General features: G+C 44.0%; 2 protein-coding genes across 6 annotated transcripts in view; both read right to left on the bottom strand.

Moving 5' to 3' along the window:
- The window catches only part of nfrkb (nuclear factor related to kappaB binding protein), a 9679-nt gene extending 2066 nt beyond the window's left edge, over positions 1-7613 (bottom strand). The window contains exons 1-24 of one of the 5 annotated variants that reach the window (XM_076980033.1): positions 7487-7613; positions 6749-6885; positions 6407-6608; positions 6135-6262; positions 5876-6047; positions 5659-5769; positions 5505-5578; positions 5155-5239; positions 4838-5015; positions 4646-4757; positions 4427-4553; positions 4195-4266; positions 3946-4025; positions 3816-3862; positions 3622-3682; positions 3357-3531; positions 3029-3135; positions 2816-2939; positions 2321-2400; positions 1960-2171; positions 1597-1870; positions 1154-1363; positions 207-971; positions 20-126 (exon numbers count right to left, since the gene is read on the bottom strand). In XM_076980033.1, coding sequence (XP_076836148.1) covers positions 20-126; positions 207-971; positions 1154-1363; positions 1597-1870; positions 1960-2171; positions 2321-2400; positions 2816-2939; positions 3029-3135; positions 3357-3531; positions 3622-3682; positions 3816-3862; positions 3946-4025; positions 4195-4266; positions 4427-4553; positions 4646-4757; positions 4838-5015; positions 5155-5239; positions 5505-5578; positions 5659-5769; positions 5876-6047; positions 6135-6262; positions 6407-6608; positions 6749-6874 — 3629 coding nt within the window. In that variant the 5' untranslated portion in view covers positions 6875-6885; positions 7487-7613. Of the gene's footprint in view, positions 1-19; positions 127-206; positions 972-1153; positions 1364-1596; positions 1871-1959; positions 2172-2320; positions 2401-2815; positions 2940-3028; positions 3136-3356; positions 3532-3621; positions 3683-3815; positions 3863-3945; positions 4026-4194; positions 4267-4426; positions 4554-4645; positions 4758-4837; positions 5016-5154; positions 5240-5504; positions 5579-5658; positions 5770-5875; positions 6048-6134; positions 6263-6406; positions 6609-6748 lie in introns of all 5 variants that reach the window. The other 4 variants (XM_076980035.1, XM_076980034.1, XM_076980036.1 and 1 more) reach the window with 4 other exon arrangements.
- Positions 7614-8354: 741 nt separating this feature from the next.
- Positions 8355-17175, bottom strand: st14b (ST14 transmembrane serine protease matriptase b). Its single transcript, XM_076980181.1, has 19 exons — positions 16836-17175; positions 14497-14650; positions 14271-14398; positions 14068-14138; positions 13769-13953; positions 13536-13571; positions 13218-13452; positions 12925-13064; positions 12704-12801; positions 12492-12601; positions 11781-11914; positions 11505-11609; positions 11217-11324; positions 10998-11114; positions 10665-10787; positions 10340-10523; positions 9529-9803; positions 9226-9359; positions 8355-9141 (listed from the first exon to the last, which is right to left on the bottom strand). The coding sequence occupies exons 1-19, from the start codon at positions 16878-16880 to the stop codon at positions 8977-8979; spliced, it is 2547 nt and encodes an 848-aa protein (XP_076836296.1). The 5' UTR covers positions 16881-17175; the 3' UTR covers positions 8355-8976.
- Positions 17176-18588: the final 1413 nt, after the last annotated feature.

The following is an 18588-nucleotide window of genomic DNA, read 5'->3' as shown; positions in this document are numbered from 1 at the left end:
AAACAGAACAGAGGCTTACTTAGTGCTGATGTTGCCTTTCAGGATGGGCGTAGTGACCACACTCTTGCTCTTCAGAGGCTGGCTAAGAACAGACAGAGGCACAGTGATCCTTGCAGGCAGCTTCCCCTAAGGAGAAAGAAAAGCAAGTTCAGAACGTAGCAGCAGGTTTTTGCCCCATTAAGTCCATTAACTGATGCGGAGTTCACCTGCTGCGTGGTCGTCACCACGGTTGCACTAACGGGCACCTGTCTGACGCCAGCCGCCGTTGTTCCCAGGGCGAGGGGAGAGCCCGCCGTCGCCGTTCCCAACGTCACGCCTTTGGCTCCCGCCACGCTGCCGGTAGCTATGGTGACGGTGGCCGTGCCCGAGGAGGCCGTGGCGGGCCTGGTGCTGGTGGTGGTGGTGTTCACCGTGACGGTCTGGCCCTGCTTCTGCGGGATCACCCCCAGGTTGGGCACGATGCGTATGGTGGTGCCGCCGGGCTTGGACTCGGAGGAGGTGACGGTGGAGAAGGTGCGGGCCTTGGGGTCGGCCATGGTGACGGCCAGGGCGGGCATGAGGCGGATGGCCGTGTCGCACGTGGCCTTCCGCTCGGGGTGCACCTTGACCAGGGCGGTGGCCCCGGGGGGCACCAGGGAGGAGGCGGCTTTGGCGGCCAGCGCCTCGGCGGCTGCCACGGGGACGGGGTTGGAGGTGGGCGGGGGAGACGGCTGGGGCGGGGTCACGTGCAGGGTGGCCGAGATGCCCTTGGTGGAGGCGGCCGTGGCCCCGGCCAGCATGTCCGGGGTGAGTTTGAGCGTGGCCATCATGTCCGGGGTGATGCGGAGCACCGTCTGACCTTTGGCGTCCGTGGTGATGGAGGAGGGCGGCAGGCGCAGGACGTCTTTGCCCTGAATACGCAGGTTGGTGGCGGTCAGCGGAATGCCTGCTGCACTCTGGGCCTTCACGCCCAGCTGTCCAGTGATGGCAACCTGGAGACGTCACGCAGCCACTAAATCACAGATCTGATTCTGCTCGCATTTTACTGCATAGTTTTGTATCAAACCAATTTTATATCGACTGTCTGGGGTAGTTAAAAGTAATTTAATTAGCTTGTTCCGTCTGAAACCAGACCGTATCTGACTAGCGCACTGTCCCACACGTGAAGCTGCACCTGTTTAATGATGTTCTGGCTGGTGACGGCCTGCAGGACGGCGGGGGAGGCCGTGCTGTGAGCGGGACTCGCTGGGCAGCTGCTCTGGGCTTTACTGACGGCCACGGCGGAGGTCAGACCCGGGACGGCCAGGCCAGCCGCAGCGCGCGAGGCCTGCACCTGAATAGAGCTGCCAGTGGACTGGCTCCTCAAAGGCAGAGTTACCACAGACTGCACGCACGCACGCACGCACGCACGCACACACACACACACACACACACACACACACACACACACACACACACACACACACACACACACACACACACACACACACACACACACACACACACACACACACACACACACACACACACACACACACACCAAAATCAGCTGCAGGAAGTGGGACTAAACTCAGATGTTTCGCTTCTATTCCATCCAGTAAGACTTGAGGACCATACCTGTGCGAGGCCCTTGCTGTGGGCCATGGTGACGGGGAGCCTGATGTGATGGGGCGTCTGGTGAATGAGCGCGGTGGCCTGGCCAGCGGGGGCGGCTGGGAGGCCCGTCTGGGTCACCACGCGCACCTGGGGCAGAGAGCCTGCAGCGGCGGAGTGGGCCACTACCCGAGCGGCCGGCTGCGGAGGGGCCTGCTGCGAGGCCGGGGGGGGCGCCTGGCCCGCAGACAGCAGGGTGCCCAGCTGGGGCATGGAGGGAGGGGTCACCAGCAGGACACTGCAGGAGCCGGGAGGAAGCACACGCAAAACGTCTCCACCACTACGTTCAAGATACAGACAACAGTCACTAATTCACAGCATGCCTACCTGGGGCTGGTTTTGACAGATTCTGGAACGCCCGCTTTGGTTGGCGTCGACACAACTGGGGGCATTGGAGACTTGGGGGTGCCTGGTGTGCTTGGTGTGGGGGTACTGGGGAGTTGGGGGAAGCTGGTCACTGGGGTAGAAGCTCCCTCAGCACCAGAGCTCTGGCCTTCTGTGACGCCACTCTTACTTCCTGCTTCTTTGCTGCCTGATTTCTACCACACGAACACACAGCATGCAAATCAATAAAGCCACAAGCGCTTTGCATTTCCAGCGAACGTGAGCGAAGCAGCGTCTGCAGAGGAGGCGGCCGCTCGCGACGGTAAAACGTCAAAGACTAGACGGGGGTGTCTGTTGGGCTTACGGGCTTGGGGGCAGGTTTGGGCTTCTGCTGCAGGGCTTTTCTCGCCTTGGCTGCTGCAGCCTGGGCCTGGTGGATCCTCTCTACACACAAGGATCAAAGATCACCCCACAAACACACATCACTCATCCAAACTACTGCAGTCTGACGAGTTCCTGAACAAGCAGAGTGCAAAGGAATAACCACAAGACAACAACCGTGGGCCAAATGTGTCAGAGGCAATTAAAACCAAATTCGATGTCGATCATTTGCGTTCTGTAATTATTTGCTCTTTACAAGTACATTAAATGCCGGCTATGTACTCAGTGTCAGTCACTGTATGGGATTATGCAATGTGATACTTCACCTTTCCAAGCTAAACCTGTTCTCACTGGGACTGTCACGCACCGCATGGATCGCCATGGGCCTTGTTGCTACGAAACCCGTCCTAGAATGTCATATGCATGCCTCTGAATCCTACGTGTGCAATGCTGGAGGGCTTTTTGACTTTGACTTTACCAAACTCCTCCTGACTCCGGTCTCTGTGCAGATAGATCCACAGCTTGCGGCCGATGTCGTACTTCACACACGGGTCCTTCTCGTAGTGAAGGCGGTCGAGAGCCCCGCTCACCACCGTGTTAACCTGCGTGGAGCACAGTAGGGTGTGTGTGTGAGGGTGTGAGCGCAAGAGCGAGCGCGAGAGAGAAGCAGCATGTATCACTGATCTGGGACCTGTGCGCTGGTGACGTCGGGGGCCAGGAACTGGGAGTCCTTCAGCAGCTCGCAGATCTCCGCTCGTGTACCTTCACCGTTGGGCAGCCGAGCAGCTGCATCCCGCACTGAGGACATCGACAAGCTGATTTAGGAACAGTCGTTAAACTTCAAACGCTAATGACAATCAAATCTAGGCAGACGGAAACCGTTTCAAGACGAGGAGACATCGGTGCAGTTAACGTTAAATCACCACACCTGCTGCACCAAATAAGATACGACAGTTTGTGACTGTGCTTAAGAAGACCGTGTACGTGATTTTTGTCGGTGTGTCTTCGAGCCGCATTACCCAAAGAGAGGATGGTGACGTAGGCCGGGCGGTCGGAGCGCAGCAGAGAGTGCTCGCGAGCTTTGTTGAGGGACGTCTCCTTGTCGAAAACCCCTTTGACGGGCCCCACCACAGACTCAAAGCCATGCATGCGGAAGGTGAAGGCTTTGTGAGGCTGGTCATAGCGCCGCTGTTCCTAATTAGCCCCGAGACACTGAGGTTACTGACTGCCCCGAGGCAGGGACCACGCACACACGTCCCACCCGGGCGAGGCCCTGGCACTCACCTGCTCTTGAAAGACGTGCCGCTCCTCTCCTGTGCTGGGCCTCACCACATAATCAGTCCACCTGACACACAAGAGGAGCTCCCATTAAAACACGTGAAACATTTGCATGAGAGGGATTTGTGTTCCAAGGTAGTAAAGATGAAGGCAGTTAGAAGGACGTGTGACTTTTGGGGCCATTGCCACCAGTGACTCACACTCTGGGAGCTGGAGGAGTTAGCTCAGCTGGTTCCTCTCCCTCCTGCTGTAGAAACAAACAAACAAACATGCAAATTTGCACTCACAGTTGTGATAAAGGGTGAGGCCAGTGTTTATACGAAAATGTACCTTGACTACCACATGGTCTTTTGACTCCAGCCAAAGGAGGCAAAGGGCACTGAGATCTTTCTCCGTGTCCTGGCAGGGCCCTGAGAGGAAGCAGAAGGAGCTTAAACCCATCACCAGAAACAGAGAAGCAGTCTGGGGACTACCTGTGAACGTTCTCAACACTCTCTGTTGCTGCTTTTTAGAGCACTGCTAAAAAGAACTGCTAAAAAGTTCTGAGTTCTAAGGAACAAATAGGAGAGATCAGGTTACCGGTCCATTTCCACTGCTGAGAGAGCTCTCTGAATTCCACGCAAGGAGTGAAGCCACCAGGCACAGAGACAGCTACATGGGGAGCAGAGACAACAGACAATACGCTCACCTCTAAATAACACACTCTCCCAATGAAATCCAATTTTAATGGTTTCAAGTCTTAAGAAACACTCTCATCTCCCATTTGACTGGCGTGACTGAAACAACACAAACGATAAAAGTTTTTATTTACACTTATTCTCCCCAGATAGAAACTGCAGGGCAGGCACTACCAGATCAGACCAACAGGGGGCCATGGAGAACCAGGGGTTGAGGGCACTAGCAGGGGAGGCCTGCCACTGTTGCACCTTCTCCTCGATCTAGGGAGCAAAGACGAGACATCAGAACCAAGACACCGAGACACACGAGGACTCAAGACACCGAGGGTTTGCTTTCACGGAGGTGAGTGTACCAGGGAAGAGGATGCCAGACCATCCTGCCTAAGCATGTCTTCTAGAAGATGGAAGAAGCTAACAGCTATTTCCTCCACCATGTCCGGGCTGTTTTGGGACTCCTCCATGGGTCTGTAGCACACACAAAGCACACGAGTGAGACTGAGCTCTAAACTCAGGAGAGAGCGGATGTGAGGTGGTGGAAGACTCACTCTTCCTTGACGCTCTGTAGAGGAGCGGTCATGTTGTCAGAGAGAGCGGCAGGCGCCATGGAGACCGCTGGTGATTGGCCATCGCAGCCATCGTCAGATTCCATTTTAATGGGCCTCATCTTCCGCCGCCTCTTCTCTTCCCTCATCTTCTTCTTAGGCAGAGCCAGGTCAAATAAGGCTATGGGGTCACCAAAAGGACACACACATACAACAAGTGCAGACAGAAATCCTTTAACCCTATTGGTAATGTGCATCAGAAAATAAACAAACAAGAATGCAATGTAGAACTGGAAAACAGCAGAGTTCATAATTCTTACCCATAATTGATCCTTTCCTTCCTATATTTACACGGGTCATGATATCACCAAGGTGCAGGTCAGACGTCATTAGGTCAGGATGATCCTATATTACACAACAGATTGTTCTGACCTGATTGCTTGTGATCTAACCATTATATTAGACTTCTACTTTTTAAATTTGTACATTTGTTTTTTAATCTTTTTACTAAGCTCACCTATATATTGGTGAGTTTTTTGAATTATCATCACTTATGGAACTATATGTTTATGAGACTACATGTCTATGCAATCACATATATAACTAAACAGTAAATTTCTGAAGAAACAGTCATGGCATAATTAGAATGATGAAGGTTAGATAAACTAACTGGCTGCCGTTTCCTCTTCTCTCTGTGTCTTCTCAGCATGGCTCTCAAGTCCTTTTCTTCCAGCTCTGTCCTGTCTGTGTTAAGAAAGACCCCCATCAAGTTCACATCACAAACTGGATGGACACTGCATTGGAAGAGTGCTAATAGACCTCACCTATGGTCTTCATGTCCTGTGTTGAGAGGCTAGGCAGAACCCTGAGAGATATCGTTGGAGTTGGAGTTGGGGATGAGGGAGACTGAGGGGCTGGCAACCAAGATGCAGTGTCTGCAAGCACAAAGAGAAGTGCAATGCATTACGGCTGTTTCTTGCCAACAGTCAAGAGTTGTCACTCGTCACACAGTCCTTATTTCTTCACATGCTAGAGACACACCGTCTTCATCAGAGGACACATTGCTGTCCCCACACTCAGCCTTCACCTCCCGCAGGATCCGGCCCACTCTACGTCTGACACGCTGCTCCTGTGCCTCCTTGTGGGAGGGAACAGGGTGGCGCCGTTTCACAGACAGCTCCGGTCCACTGCGGATCGCCAGATCCAGCAACTCCTACACAAGAGCCAAAAATATTGCCAAGATGATGTGTGAAATGCCACGTCGTTCAAATGACTGTTTTAGAGAGGTCAGCCTGTTTACCTTTCTGGAGACAAGGATTTGCTTAAGGAGTTTGTGGTAGTACTGCTGGAGGGAATAGATGTGCCTTTTTCTCTGGGACTTTGCACAGAGTTGCCTGTACTTCACCACCTCTGGGTTAAAGTAGCCATCTAAAGAAACATTTTCACAAGACGCTTTACCCATTATCTTCATGAGAAGATGAGATAGAGGCAACATTCTTAAATAAATTTCATATTTAAAATATGAAGAGTGGAGCAATCTGCTAGTTTGACTGTTATAAAGTGAAAGAGTACCTCTGAAGAGTTTCTGAGCAAGGTGCAGGGGGTTGCCAAAGCAGAAATTCTGGCTGTTGAAGAGGTCTCTGATGACACTGTCCTGTTCTGAAATGTTATTCTCTGGAAAGTGAGGTAGAAGCTGGCGGAGATGTTGTCTCTGTGCGTCTGTCAGAACCTCAGACCATGTACTTTCACTCATTACAGAGAAAAAGATCTCTGGCTGCTCACCCCACACACACACACACACACACACACACACACACACACACACACACACACACACACACACACACAGTGTCACTTTAATGACAAGAACGAATATTAAAAGCACAGTGCTTCTCTTTCAGTGAAAATGCTCACGTTCTCTAGAAGATCTTCTGGAATACGAACTCTGCAGTTTCCCAACATGCATTCCTCCATTACACATCCATCGTTGTCCATTCCTGAGTCCAACGGGTCCGTTAGCATTTGATCCAAAGAATCCATTTTTCATATACCTTAAACGTAGACGTTAATGTGCAACCGTGAAATGTGTGAGGTTTGTCTATAAATTTGCAGTTATGCAGTACAGACAACACATCTGATGTCTATGTCTGACTTCTACAGTTGAAAATACTCAAAATGTTAGACCACTCATAACGTAGATTAAACAAAACCATAGCTACTAGCTAGCAAATTCGGTTTTAAAAAACGCACGCGGTTGTGCACAAAAACAGAATAATTTTTACATTCACATTATCAGGTTATGAATGACAGTTAGCTATGGTGGCTAGCCAGCTATCAAAACTAGCCAGCTAGAAAGCAACCTGCTTCATTAAGTTAGCCAACTAGCTTATTTACTTCCCACAGGGGATACAACAATAGAACAATCAAACTCAACCAGATCCGTCTTGTCAGCTACGACAGACGTTTAGTCACTCACACATGCAGTCAACACAACAAATCAAACTATGTTCATCATGTGTGAAGACTGTCTGCCTCACACACACACAGCTAGCTAACAGCTAACTAGCGCTACGACTGGCGGGCTAAGCTAGCTGTTGTGTTTCCATTTAGCTCCTCCGACAGCTTAAGTCACTATTGCGCATTCATACATACTATGCACAGTCTGTTTTGATCCATTCATAAAACACTCTACCATAGGTGACGAAAAAAAGCCGAGAACAAGTCTAGCTAGCTAAGCTAAGCTAGCTAAACCCCGTTAGCCATAAGAAGGACAGGTAGGAATAATAATATCGACGCACCGTATTGCGTTTCCGTTCCGTCTTCTAAATTGTTCCGCCCCACCCCCCAGGCACCTGGCCCCTGGCCCCGAACACCACCCCCCAGAAAAAGCATCTCATCAATTGTTATTAGTAAATAATCTAATTACTAATTATTAACAATAATAGCAATACTAGTTATTACAAAAATAGTATAATTATTATTTTTAAATATTGACAACATAAACAAGGATAGAGAGATGTTTTATTTACTAAACTAGTAAGAATATTGTTCTTAAATACTTTTTAAAGAATAGATTAATTTAAAAAGTATAAGCTTAAAACACGGTGTCATGTCAGAGAATGTCGGAATGTTGGAGGGTGAATGAATGTTGTCTTAAAAATAATTGAAATACCCATAGATCATGGTAATGAAAAAGTCAGCTCAGGTATATAGATAAGAACATCAAAATAGGTCCTAGGATAGCACTTTAAAACTCATACAATAAATGTAAAACAATTATACCTAACTTACAATACATTTGTACATTTAGATGTACAAATATTAATAGCTAGCTAGGTTTATACAAATTTTGAACTTGTAACTGACTTTATGTAATTACATTACAATAAATTGTCAGGTAGTTAAAATGTGCTGTTTATAATTTTACTTTATATATTGCATTTAATAAAATGTATCAACAAACTTATAGTAAACAAATGCAAAAAAATACAAATGTTTGCCTAATCCTGTATTCAAGTAGTCAGAATATACAGTTACATTTTATTAAGACCAGCAACAGTAACACAATGTACAAAAATCCTGAAAATATATCTCTGTTTAAATATACAAACATGTGTTGATTTATGTAATATACATATGAACAAAGCAAGGAGCATTTGCTAGCAATACTTCCCTTTGATGTGAAATTCTTACAAACCTAGACCTGTCAGTCTAGACCACAGGTAGATAAGTATTTACAATGTGCATAAATCAAGCTTTAGGAACATGTGTGTATGCACTTTTATAAAACAGTATAAAACTAAACACTCTTCACACTTCATTGTTTCTTTATTGAACATACATAAAAATAAAAAAATAACACACAGATAAAACTTAATAATGCAGCAGCACCCTTCATGAAAAATAAAGGATGAGTAAAATATTTACATGTCTCACCTTAGGGAAATCATTCACAAAAATATTAAAATACACAAAAGACCATTAATTGAGGAATCACTGTTGACAACTGTACCCTCTGGCCTGAAACATAACATACCTGACAATGAATTGAACGAATAACGTCATATGTTTCCAGGTATGATGCCAGAGAGCCATGTAACCCTTTGTCTAAACCCGAGTCCTCCCCCCAATCACAGAGACAACTATACCCCAGTCTCTGCTCGAATCCATCTACGGAATTTGGTGACGCGAGTGTAGATCCCAGGTTTGCTCTTCCGGCCACACCCATGCCCCCAGCTCACCACGCCGGTCAGAAACCAGCGCCCGCTGGCCAAGTCTATGTAGGACAGCGGCCCGCCTGAGTCGCCCTGAAAGAGGACAAAGGAAGTGAGTCCAGGAATGTGAGCATTAGAAATGTAGAGTTATGTTAAACAGAAGTGTACATTTGTTACCTGGCATGCGTCTACGCCACCGCTGAGAACCCCGGCACAGATCATGCGTGGTGTGACCCCGTTTCCCATCAGCTGACTGCACACTGTGTCATTGATGATGCGAACTTGTGCTTTCTGCAGCGCATTTGCTAACACTGAGTCAAGAACAGAAAAATAGCACAGCATATTATTTTCACAGCAATTCTCACCACAGCCTATATGAAATGTATTTCAATATTGTAATGTGACATAAATGGAGTCTGACTACTCCTCTGAGCGACTGCATTCTTTCAAATTATTTGTCAGAAATGTATTTATACTCACTTCCTGCTTCTTGGACTCTTCCCCAGCCTGTAATCCACACAGGCTTGCCTGCAAAGAATTCATCTGTGGCTGCAGGTAGGCAGATAGGCCAAACCCTCTGATTGAATTTTATAGGGCTGTCCAGCTCAACCAGAGCAATATCATTATCAAATTCCGAAGAGTGATAGTCGGGGTGAGAGATGATCCGTTTCACGTTTTTATGCATCGTCCACCGGTTATATTGTCCTTGATCATGCAGACCCAGGTGGACCATCCACACGTCAGGTTGAGAATACCTGCTCAGACACACACACATATATGATAAGTATTACCCTGCATAAGACCTTTTGCACTTAGATGACAAGCAGTTGTGACAACACACAGCTTTATTGCTTTATTGAATGCATGTTTCTCATAAACCTAATATTTTGATACTAATGGTTAATTGTCTTCAAAGACAAATTAAGGAAAGTTCATAATGCATTAACCTGTATCCAAAACAAAAAAGGTAAATTGAATAGGAAAATAACACATGATTTTCATTTGGACCTTTAGTCTGTCAGATAAGTATTCAGTACTAATGGATGAAGCTGTCCTTAGGTACATTTTTTTTATTAGTTAAATGCAAGATTGATTTAACACTCAATTTGGTCACTGCATAATTATATATGTGTTATTTCAACAGCTAGATTTTCTCCTCTACAATAATTAATAGTTAATCTACAATGTGGATGAAATGAAATGAAATAGACAATGAAATTCTTTAGAAGTTAATAAAGCACAGGTGTGTAGGCATGTCCAAGCTGTGAGTGGACGGGAATGGTGCGCTTACATAATTTGGCCAGCGTCTTGAACACAGTGAGCGGCGGTGATCATCCAGCGGTTGCTAATGACAGAGGCTCCACACACGTGGCCATGGCCCTTTACATGGAGGCTGGCCTGCCAAGGCCACTCGCCTTCAGTGGATGTCTGTCCACCCACAATCCGAGAATTCTTGTAGGGTTTGGAACCACAGTCTACAGGGAACCATCAGAGAATACGCGTCGATAATCACCAAACATCGCTGAGTATGATGGAATATCTAATGTAGAAATCGTTCAGTGATATGTCTGACAAAGCTGCTGTAGTCACAAACTGAGTCAGCAGTTTGAGCTTACCACAGTCGACCTCATCCGAGCCGTCTTCACAGTCTCTGTCTCCATCACACTGAGGATTATGCTTGCTGATACACTTGTTATCCCTACACTTGTAGGTGTATTCGGAGCAGTTGACAACTATGGCTAAGACAAGACAAGAAGGGAAACTTCATTTTGATTTTCTGCCTACACATACACACTTAAAAGTACATTTCCAAGTGAACTTTGTGTCAGCGTCTGCCAAATATCTGATTGACTTTAGCAGGGGTTTTCAGAGTGAGCCGGCTTTATTGGCTGAGGTAATTATTTAAAAGCTAAAAGAGAAACAAGCCATTTTTGTGCATGCAAGCTTACGTTTCGGGCACTCAGATTCATCTGTGCCATCACCACAATCATCATGGCCATCGCACTTCTTAAGTTCAGGGACACAGCGGTTGTTTCGACATGTTATTTCCCCAGTTCTACATATACCTGCAGACAGGGAGCAGCCAACAACTGTAAATATCCAGTTTTAATCAGAGGCCTTAAAAGAAGGAGCTCAGACTATAACTCGAATAGCATTTTTGTCCTTACCACAATTCTCCTCATCTGTGTTGTCTCCACAGTCATTAATACCATCGCAGCGCCAGTATTTTGGCTTGCAGAAGCCATTCTTACATTTGATGTCAGACTCCTTGCAGACTGCATGTATAAACAAGACATCGGGTGACACATTATACTCCACACCCTTATTAAACATGTTTTTGGGTTTTTTTTTGTGTAATTATAAGGTATGATTCATAAGTACTCCATGTACAGGTGTGCTGAGACTTGAAATTGGTATTCTTACTAATTTGGATAATACCATTTCTCTGAACTTACCACAGTTCGTTTCATCGCTCTTGTCACTACAGTCATCTATGCCATCACATCTCAGGACAGAGTGAATGCATTCATCATTGTCACACTGGAATTTCCCCAAGCATTCTATGGACCATACACAACAGTATTTATAAAGGTCTGAATATATTACAGGCCTACAAAAATGTTAGATTAGTTTAATTTTAGTTTAATGTTAGTTTAATTTTTATTTATATATGTAATCTCCTTTTTATTGATTGAGGGAATGATTTTGTATAGTGGAAAAAAATGGCGTACTTTGACTGGGCTCCACGGCTTCAAACTCTGCAGAGAAGCCCTTGTCTACATAAGACATGTCAGAAGAGAATATGACAGCTATGTGGTTGGTCTTGCTAAATTGGACTTTGTTTGCCGGTAATTCTCCACACATCCTTAAACATATAAAACAAAGCACATCATTACCCAGTAGAAATGCGTGAATGTGTGAAATTATTTACAGGAGAGATTAATTATTTTCACAATGATTCTTCTTCACATCATGAAAACCCAATTTTTCTGACAGACTTTTCTGACACCTTTTCTGACGCCTGGACGTTTCATAGATTCTTTACTAAATCTATTTTAAAGTGCCTGCTCTATGAATTATAATCTGGTTAATCTGAGGACTAGGAAGCAATATGGGTCTTTGTCTCATGTGAGCTGCACTTTATAGAATAAATTAAAAGAATAAATCACTACCTTAAATAATGATTGCTAATTTTTTATTATAAAAATGACTTATTTGCTCCCTCAAATAATCACAAATGTTAGCATTACCACATTAATGCTATTTGGTAGTGGTATGTGTTGAAGTACTATATGGATGTGAAGCTATCACCAGGCTCTGCATAATTAAATGTTTGAAATGAAGAATATAACATAAAACAACACACAAAACACATTGTCTGTATTTAGGAGAGAAAGCCTGTATAAAACGTTGTTCCTCTCACTGTTTTATAAAGGTCTGACCTGTTATTGTCCACCTCCAGGTAGTCATTGTAACAGTCATGGGGGCTCTGTCCTGGCTCACGTATAGAAAACGTATTGAACTTCACTTTAACATGTTTTCCTTCTGGAACCTGAGGGACAGATAACATGAATTAACATACAACACTTCGATTGTAGCATGAAGAAGTAATGTTTGTCTAAATAGTTAAAGTATCTTTTGTTTGCTTGTTTACCTCTATTTCCCAAACACACTGGGTTTGAGGAGGATAGTAGGAAGGAAAGCCAGGAGATGAGAATGTGCCATTAAACCCACTGAGTTTGCCCCCACACTCTGGAAGGCAGGACAAAACATTCACATGAGTGCATGTCTAACCGATATTGTAGTGCAACTCCAAAGTGCATTAGCCCTGAATCTCCCTACGTTCCTCCTCCACCATCACTTTCTAAAACGTACCTTGGCCTTCATCAGGGACTTGGGAGTATTCTGCCTTGAATCCTGGAAAGTTATTTTCTCCATTTGTGACCATTGAAACTAACATGACATTTCCAGAAGACAGTAAAATCATCTTATCGCTTGGGTTGTATCCACATTTCCTGAAAGAATGAACATATTCAGTGCCTGATCCCAATAGTACAGTGGTAGAGTGGCAGTAGCGGTCTGGTTAATGCCAGAATTATTAAAGTCACTACAGTTCTGTACATATAATAATAAAGTGTTTCGGGAAACTGAAAGCAAAGTGCACTCACTCTGTAAGGACTTGCTTCTCAATGGGAACTAGAGAGTCATAGACTTTGATGAAGTCGTTATGGCAATCATTTTCCATGTTCAGTACGGTAAACTCAAGTCGAATTCTGTAGCCAGGATCAGCACGAAGCTGCCACTCGGTGTAGATGTTGGGGGGGTAGGGAAAGAAAGGGTAGCCTATAGACTGTATGGTGCCAGTTTTACCCACATGACAGTGGTTGGTGTCCCTGTAGCGACCTGACAGGAGGACAGGCTAAGTCAATACAAAATCACATCTGCATGTATTTTTCCAATGCCCATGTAAGCCAAAGATCACTCACCTCTCAGAGTTGAATTAAACAGGCGAGGGTCCACAGCTGTGAGGGTGGGATAAAATAGCACATCAAAAGTCATCACATTTTGAATCACAATCTTTTTTATTGATTTAACAAAACAAGATGTACGATGTAAAAATACCTTAAACAATATAACATACTAATTGAAGCTAACATACTAATTGAGCTAACATACTAATTGAGCTAATTGAAAATATAGGGTAATATAGCTTAGGTACCTCCAAAGATGACATCTCTGATTTGTAGGGCCTTCTCAAACTCAGGGACCAGGAGCTTCCGTGGGTGCCAGAACATTCCAGTGAGCTCAATGGAACTGATGACCTCATCCAGGGTAGACACATAAATCAAAGGCACATGGAACTCTGACATGTAGTAGACTGTGACAGAGCCGTCGTGGCACTCACTGAAAGACAAGTCACTATTATTAGACTTTAAACGACATAACTGATAACTGTTCGAAAGCAGCAGCGATGCAGGTGGATACCACAGTGAGAAAAGCTTGATATTATCTCCATACCTGAAGGCTTGAACACTGGAGCCAACATAATATCTCGACAATAATGGTAAACTACTGTACAAAACTTTTATCTGAAAAACATGAAAAGAGTTTGGATGTTAAGAAAGTAGGTTAACATTTGTTCAACAAGGTGAGAATGCTTAATATTACAGACCTACAAAATATTAAGTAAAAAGATCAATAAAGTGGTATAAATGACTCACTTGTTTTACCACCTTGGAAGCTAGCTCTTTGAACTGAACACTTTTTGCATCCTCGTAAGGCTTTACGAATTTCTCATTAGAAATGGTCATAGAACCAGAGCACACCCTCAAAACGCTACTTGTCCATGCTGCAAAATAAAAAGAGACAATGGACGACCCCCTTCACAAAGATCACCCTGAAGGCGTCTAATGCGGAGTGTCGGCAGTGTCAGGTGAAGGTACTCACACAAATGTAGCCATACTTGCAGCAGCACTGCCAGTGCAGCGAGTATTCCTAATATAACTAGTCCAACGAGCAAGATGTTTCTGCATGGTGAGGCCTTCCTCTTTAGCTTCTCATTACTAGACAGAGTGATGAACTGCACTGAAGGGTCATCAACCTGCAAGATAGAGTAAAACAGGTATTTTTGAAAAATTATGTCATATAGGCCTATGTCTCTCATAGAGATAGATAGATAGATAGATAGATAGATAGAGAGAGAGAGAGAGAGAGAGAGAGAGAGAGAGAGAGAGAACTGTAGTATAGTACACAAAGTTTCCAGAGAAACAGACGGATTGGGGAGAGAGGTCCTTCGTCAGCTGTGCAAGCAAAATGCAGGAACCAGTATATATATAAAAATGTAAATGTAGATGGCCACAGGTGTATAAAATTAAGCACCTAGGCATGCAGACTGTTTTTACAAACGTTTGTGAAAGAATGGGTCACTCTCAGGAGCTCAGTGAATTCCAGCGTACAACTGTGAAAGGATGCCACCTGTGCAACAAATCCAGTCATGAAATTTCCTCGCTCCTTAATATTCCACAGTCAACTGTCAGCTGTATTATAAGATATGGAAGTGTTTGGGAACGACAGTAACTCAGCCACGAAGTGGTAGGACACGTAAACTGATGGAGCAGGGTCAGCGAATCCTGAAGTGCATAGTGCGAAGAGGTCACCAATATTTTGCAGAGTCGATCACTGCTTCACTTCTCTACTTCATGTGGCCTTCAGATTAACTCAAGAACAGTACGCTGAGAGTTTCATGGAATGGGTTTCCATGGTTGAGCAGCTGTATCCAAGCCATACTTCACCAAATGCAATGCAAAGTGTTAGATGCAGTGGCGTAAAGCACGCTGCCACTGGGCTCTAGAGCAGTGGAGGCATGTTCTCTGGAGTGACGAATCGCGCTTCTCCATCTGGCAATCTGATGGACGAGTCTGGGTTTAGTGGTTGCCAGGAGAACGGTACTTGTCTGACTGCATTGTGCTAGGTGTAAAGTTTGATGGAGGGGGGATTATGGTGTGGAGCTGTTTTTCAGGAGCTGGGCTTGGGCCCTTAATTCCAGGGAAAGGAATTCTGAATGCTTCAGCATACCAAGACATTTTGGACAATTCCATGTTCCCAACTTTGTGGGAACAGTCTGGCTCCTTCTTCTTCCAACATGACTGTGCACCAGTGTCCACGCAATGTCCATAAAGACATGGATGGCAGAGACTGGTGTGGTTGAACTAGACAAGTCCGCACAGAGTCCTGACCTCAACCCGATAGAACACCTTTGGTGTTATGTTATATAATATAATTATATACATATAATTGTAGCAAAATATGTATGTATGTATAAAACAAAAAAATGCATAAACAATTGCAAAACAATGCAGTAATTAACGTATCTAAAAGTATCCACACCCTAAATGTCACTAAACCCTTTAAAGATGGTATGTGACACACTTGTCAGTGGGTCATGTCATTCAGGATCAAGCATTCTTGTGGTGTCAACGAAAAGCAAGTAGTTCATCTGCATTATGTTGTGTCTAGTGACGGTTAATAACATGATTACAAATAACACCTTGACTCAGTGCACTCTAGGGCTCGGCACTAGTAACAAATGGACATTATAATAATATGACATATTAGCATCATAACTGTTCTAACCTGTTCTAATCACTGATCGTATCTAATCAATTCTGAACATTTGTACAGCTGACAATACTATCATTCTGCAAATAATAATAATAATAATAATAATAATAATAATAATAATAAATACATCACTTAAAGGTAAATTTTCTTAGACTTAAAGGCACATTACCTGGCTTCTTTGATGATCACTGTATTTGCATTATAATATACATCAAAAACCAGCAAAGGTAAAAATACATTTATGGTCCTATATAAACTATTTGCTCGAAACAGTGTTTAATAAAATAAATCCTTTGAGGCTACTTATATGTGAGTCATTACTACAAGAGCCTGGTTATAACATCTTTGATGAAAATAACATGAAAACACAATGTCAAAATTAAGCTCTCTCCTTTTGTCCTAGAACACTGAAAAAGACACACAGGATTACCAGTATGACATGCACAGAGTGAATCCTAATTCAACCAAAGGTACCCAGTCACAGCATCCACTGCTGTGTGAAATCTGGTGACCTGTTTAAAGCCTGAACATACCAATGGCATGTCCCCTGCCTCCTATCTCCAAACTAACAGCACATGCAACAGCTATTTAGCATTACTTCAACCCCTATAATATCACATTCACACAACACATGGAATAATGTAGACGGAACATGCAAATCATACCAGAGATTTTGAGTTGTTCTGTATTCCCTTCTCCAGGAGGTCCATTTCATTCACTGGATGTGGTAGGATTTAATTGATGGTACCTGTTGCTCCAAAATGCTGCTATATGGCGTGTGGTATTCTCACACTCCAGATGTTATAAGTGCAGTCTGTTGTCTCCACTTGATGTCAAACTATCCGATAATTCTCCTGTCCCGTGTAGTGAAATCAAATCTTGATGACAATTTACAAAAACCTATGACACGCACTGAAAAATGGCCTTTAGTGTGAAAAGATGATACCAGTCATACATATGAGTGAACTTTAATTTGGCAAAGGCAATAGAAGTAAAGAATGCAAAATAAATTGGCTTAAATATGTTTCCACCTAGTGCAGGCGGGTCCTTTTTCGGAGTTCAGTGGACTAACCTGTACAGCAGGCAACGTCAAGTACCTGCAGGTGAAATTACAGAAAATACAGAGGGGCGAAAAGGATTCAGTGTTTAGAGGATGTAATTACAGGTTTAAAGGATATTTTTCAAAAGGAGGATTTGACTTACTGTGTATTCTGCATACATGGCTACCAATCTGAATTATTTCATGGAACACAAATAAGATCAAGAGACCTGCCAAAACACACACACACACACACACACACACACACACACACACACACACAGAGGTAAAAGTGTAAAACGAAGCATAGGATAACAGCTTTTCTGACTACATGCACTTTCACACTCTGAAATCCATGACAAACCGATAGCTGATGCCTATACACTTCCACTATACACTTCCACTATATACTTCCACTTCTATATAAAATGAAGATGACAGGTGGAATAAACATGGCTTTGTTAAATGTTGGAAAGCATTCAAACTGACACGTCAAAACATTTAATTATAGCTTGTTTATGGTGACTGTCATTATGAAATAATAAAGGTGCTCTGTTAAAAAGCTGAGGCTGAACATTGGCCTAGGGTTTCAATTCAATTTCATTAACTTTTTTTGAGTTAATTAAACCTTTACTCTAACATAGGTTGACTGACTCCACCATTAGGTGCTGATTGGCTTCTGTCCAGCACAATTCACTTTTTATTTAGTATAAAAAACCTCAACTTTTCAATGGTCTTTTCCTCCATGCACTACTGCTGCCTGTCTCCATAGAAATGAGGAATATATTTGCCTTGGGATTCATGAATCTGACCATGAATCTTACGTGTCATATAGCCTGCAGAGTTTCCCTTACACCCCCAAATGGTGTTGCTGTGATTGTGTTGGGATAGTGGTTATGGTGGCAATTTGATTGGTATGTCTGAGAAGAGGCGTATAAAGGAATACACCTCGTTCTTCCATGGTCTCTCCCTTTTATTTCCGTTTGGTGCATATATGTTAGCGTATTCTCTTCCAACCCTCCCCCTTCCTATAGATGTGATGTCCTTATAGATGACTTTAATGCTGCTTTTTCATCACAATAATGAAGGTAAGGTCGTAATTATTGTTCTTTTGTGTTTGCCACCCCTTTTGTAACACCACATTACTATAACTGTGGTAAATGTATGTGAAAAGTATATTTCAGCCAATGACAAAACCACCCTTTCACACACTGCATACCCCAGAATCCCCCTGTTCGTTCCTCATCCCCAGATTTTCCGCCCTATATATGCTGTGTGTTCAGAGTGTTTTTGTGATGTTTCATTTTGTCTAAACATTTCTAAGCTGTATCTTGATTTCTCTTTTTGTCTTCATATAACTCTGTAAATGGTTTTGACCA

Source organism: Brachyhypopomus gauderio, chromosome 18 (genome assembly GCF_052324685.1).
Source record: "Brachyhypopomus gauderio isolate BG-103 chromosome 18, BGAUD_0.2, whole genome shotgun sequence".
Classification (NCBI taxonomy): domain Eukaryota; kingdom Metazoa; phylum Chordata; class Actinopteri; order Gymnotiformes; family Hypopomidae; genus Brachyhypopomus; species Brachyhypopomus gauderio.
Note: the sequence above shows the minus strand (reverse complement) of the source record. Positions and strands in the feature narration are given on the sequence as shown.

Bases quoted from the DNA above. Each gene is read 5' to 3' on its own strand.
- st14b (XM_076980181.1), bottom strand. From the start codon at position 16,880: ATGGACCTCCTGGAGAAGGGAATACAGAACAACTCAAAATCTCTG. The intron at 13,954-14,067 runs GTATGGAGATAA...CTTGTCTTTCAG, and splicing joins TCCAGTGTTCAAGCCTTCAG to TGAGTGCCACGACGGCTCTG. The intron at 12,802-12,924 runs GTACGTTTTAGA...CCTGCCTTCCAG, and splicing joins AGTCCCTGATGAAGGCCAAG to AGTGTGGGGGCAAACTCAGT.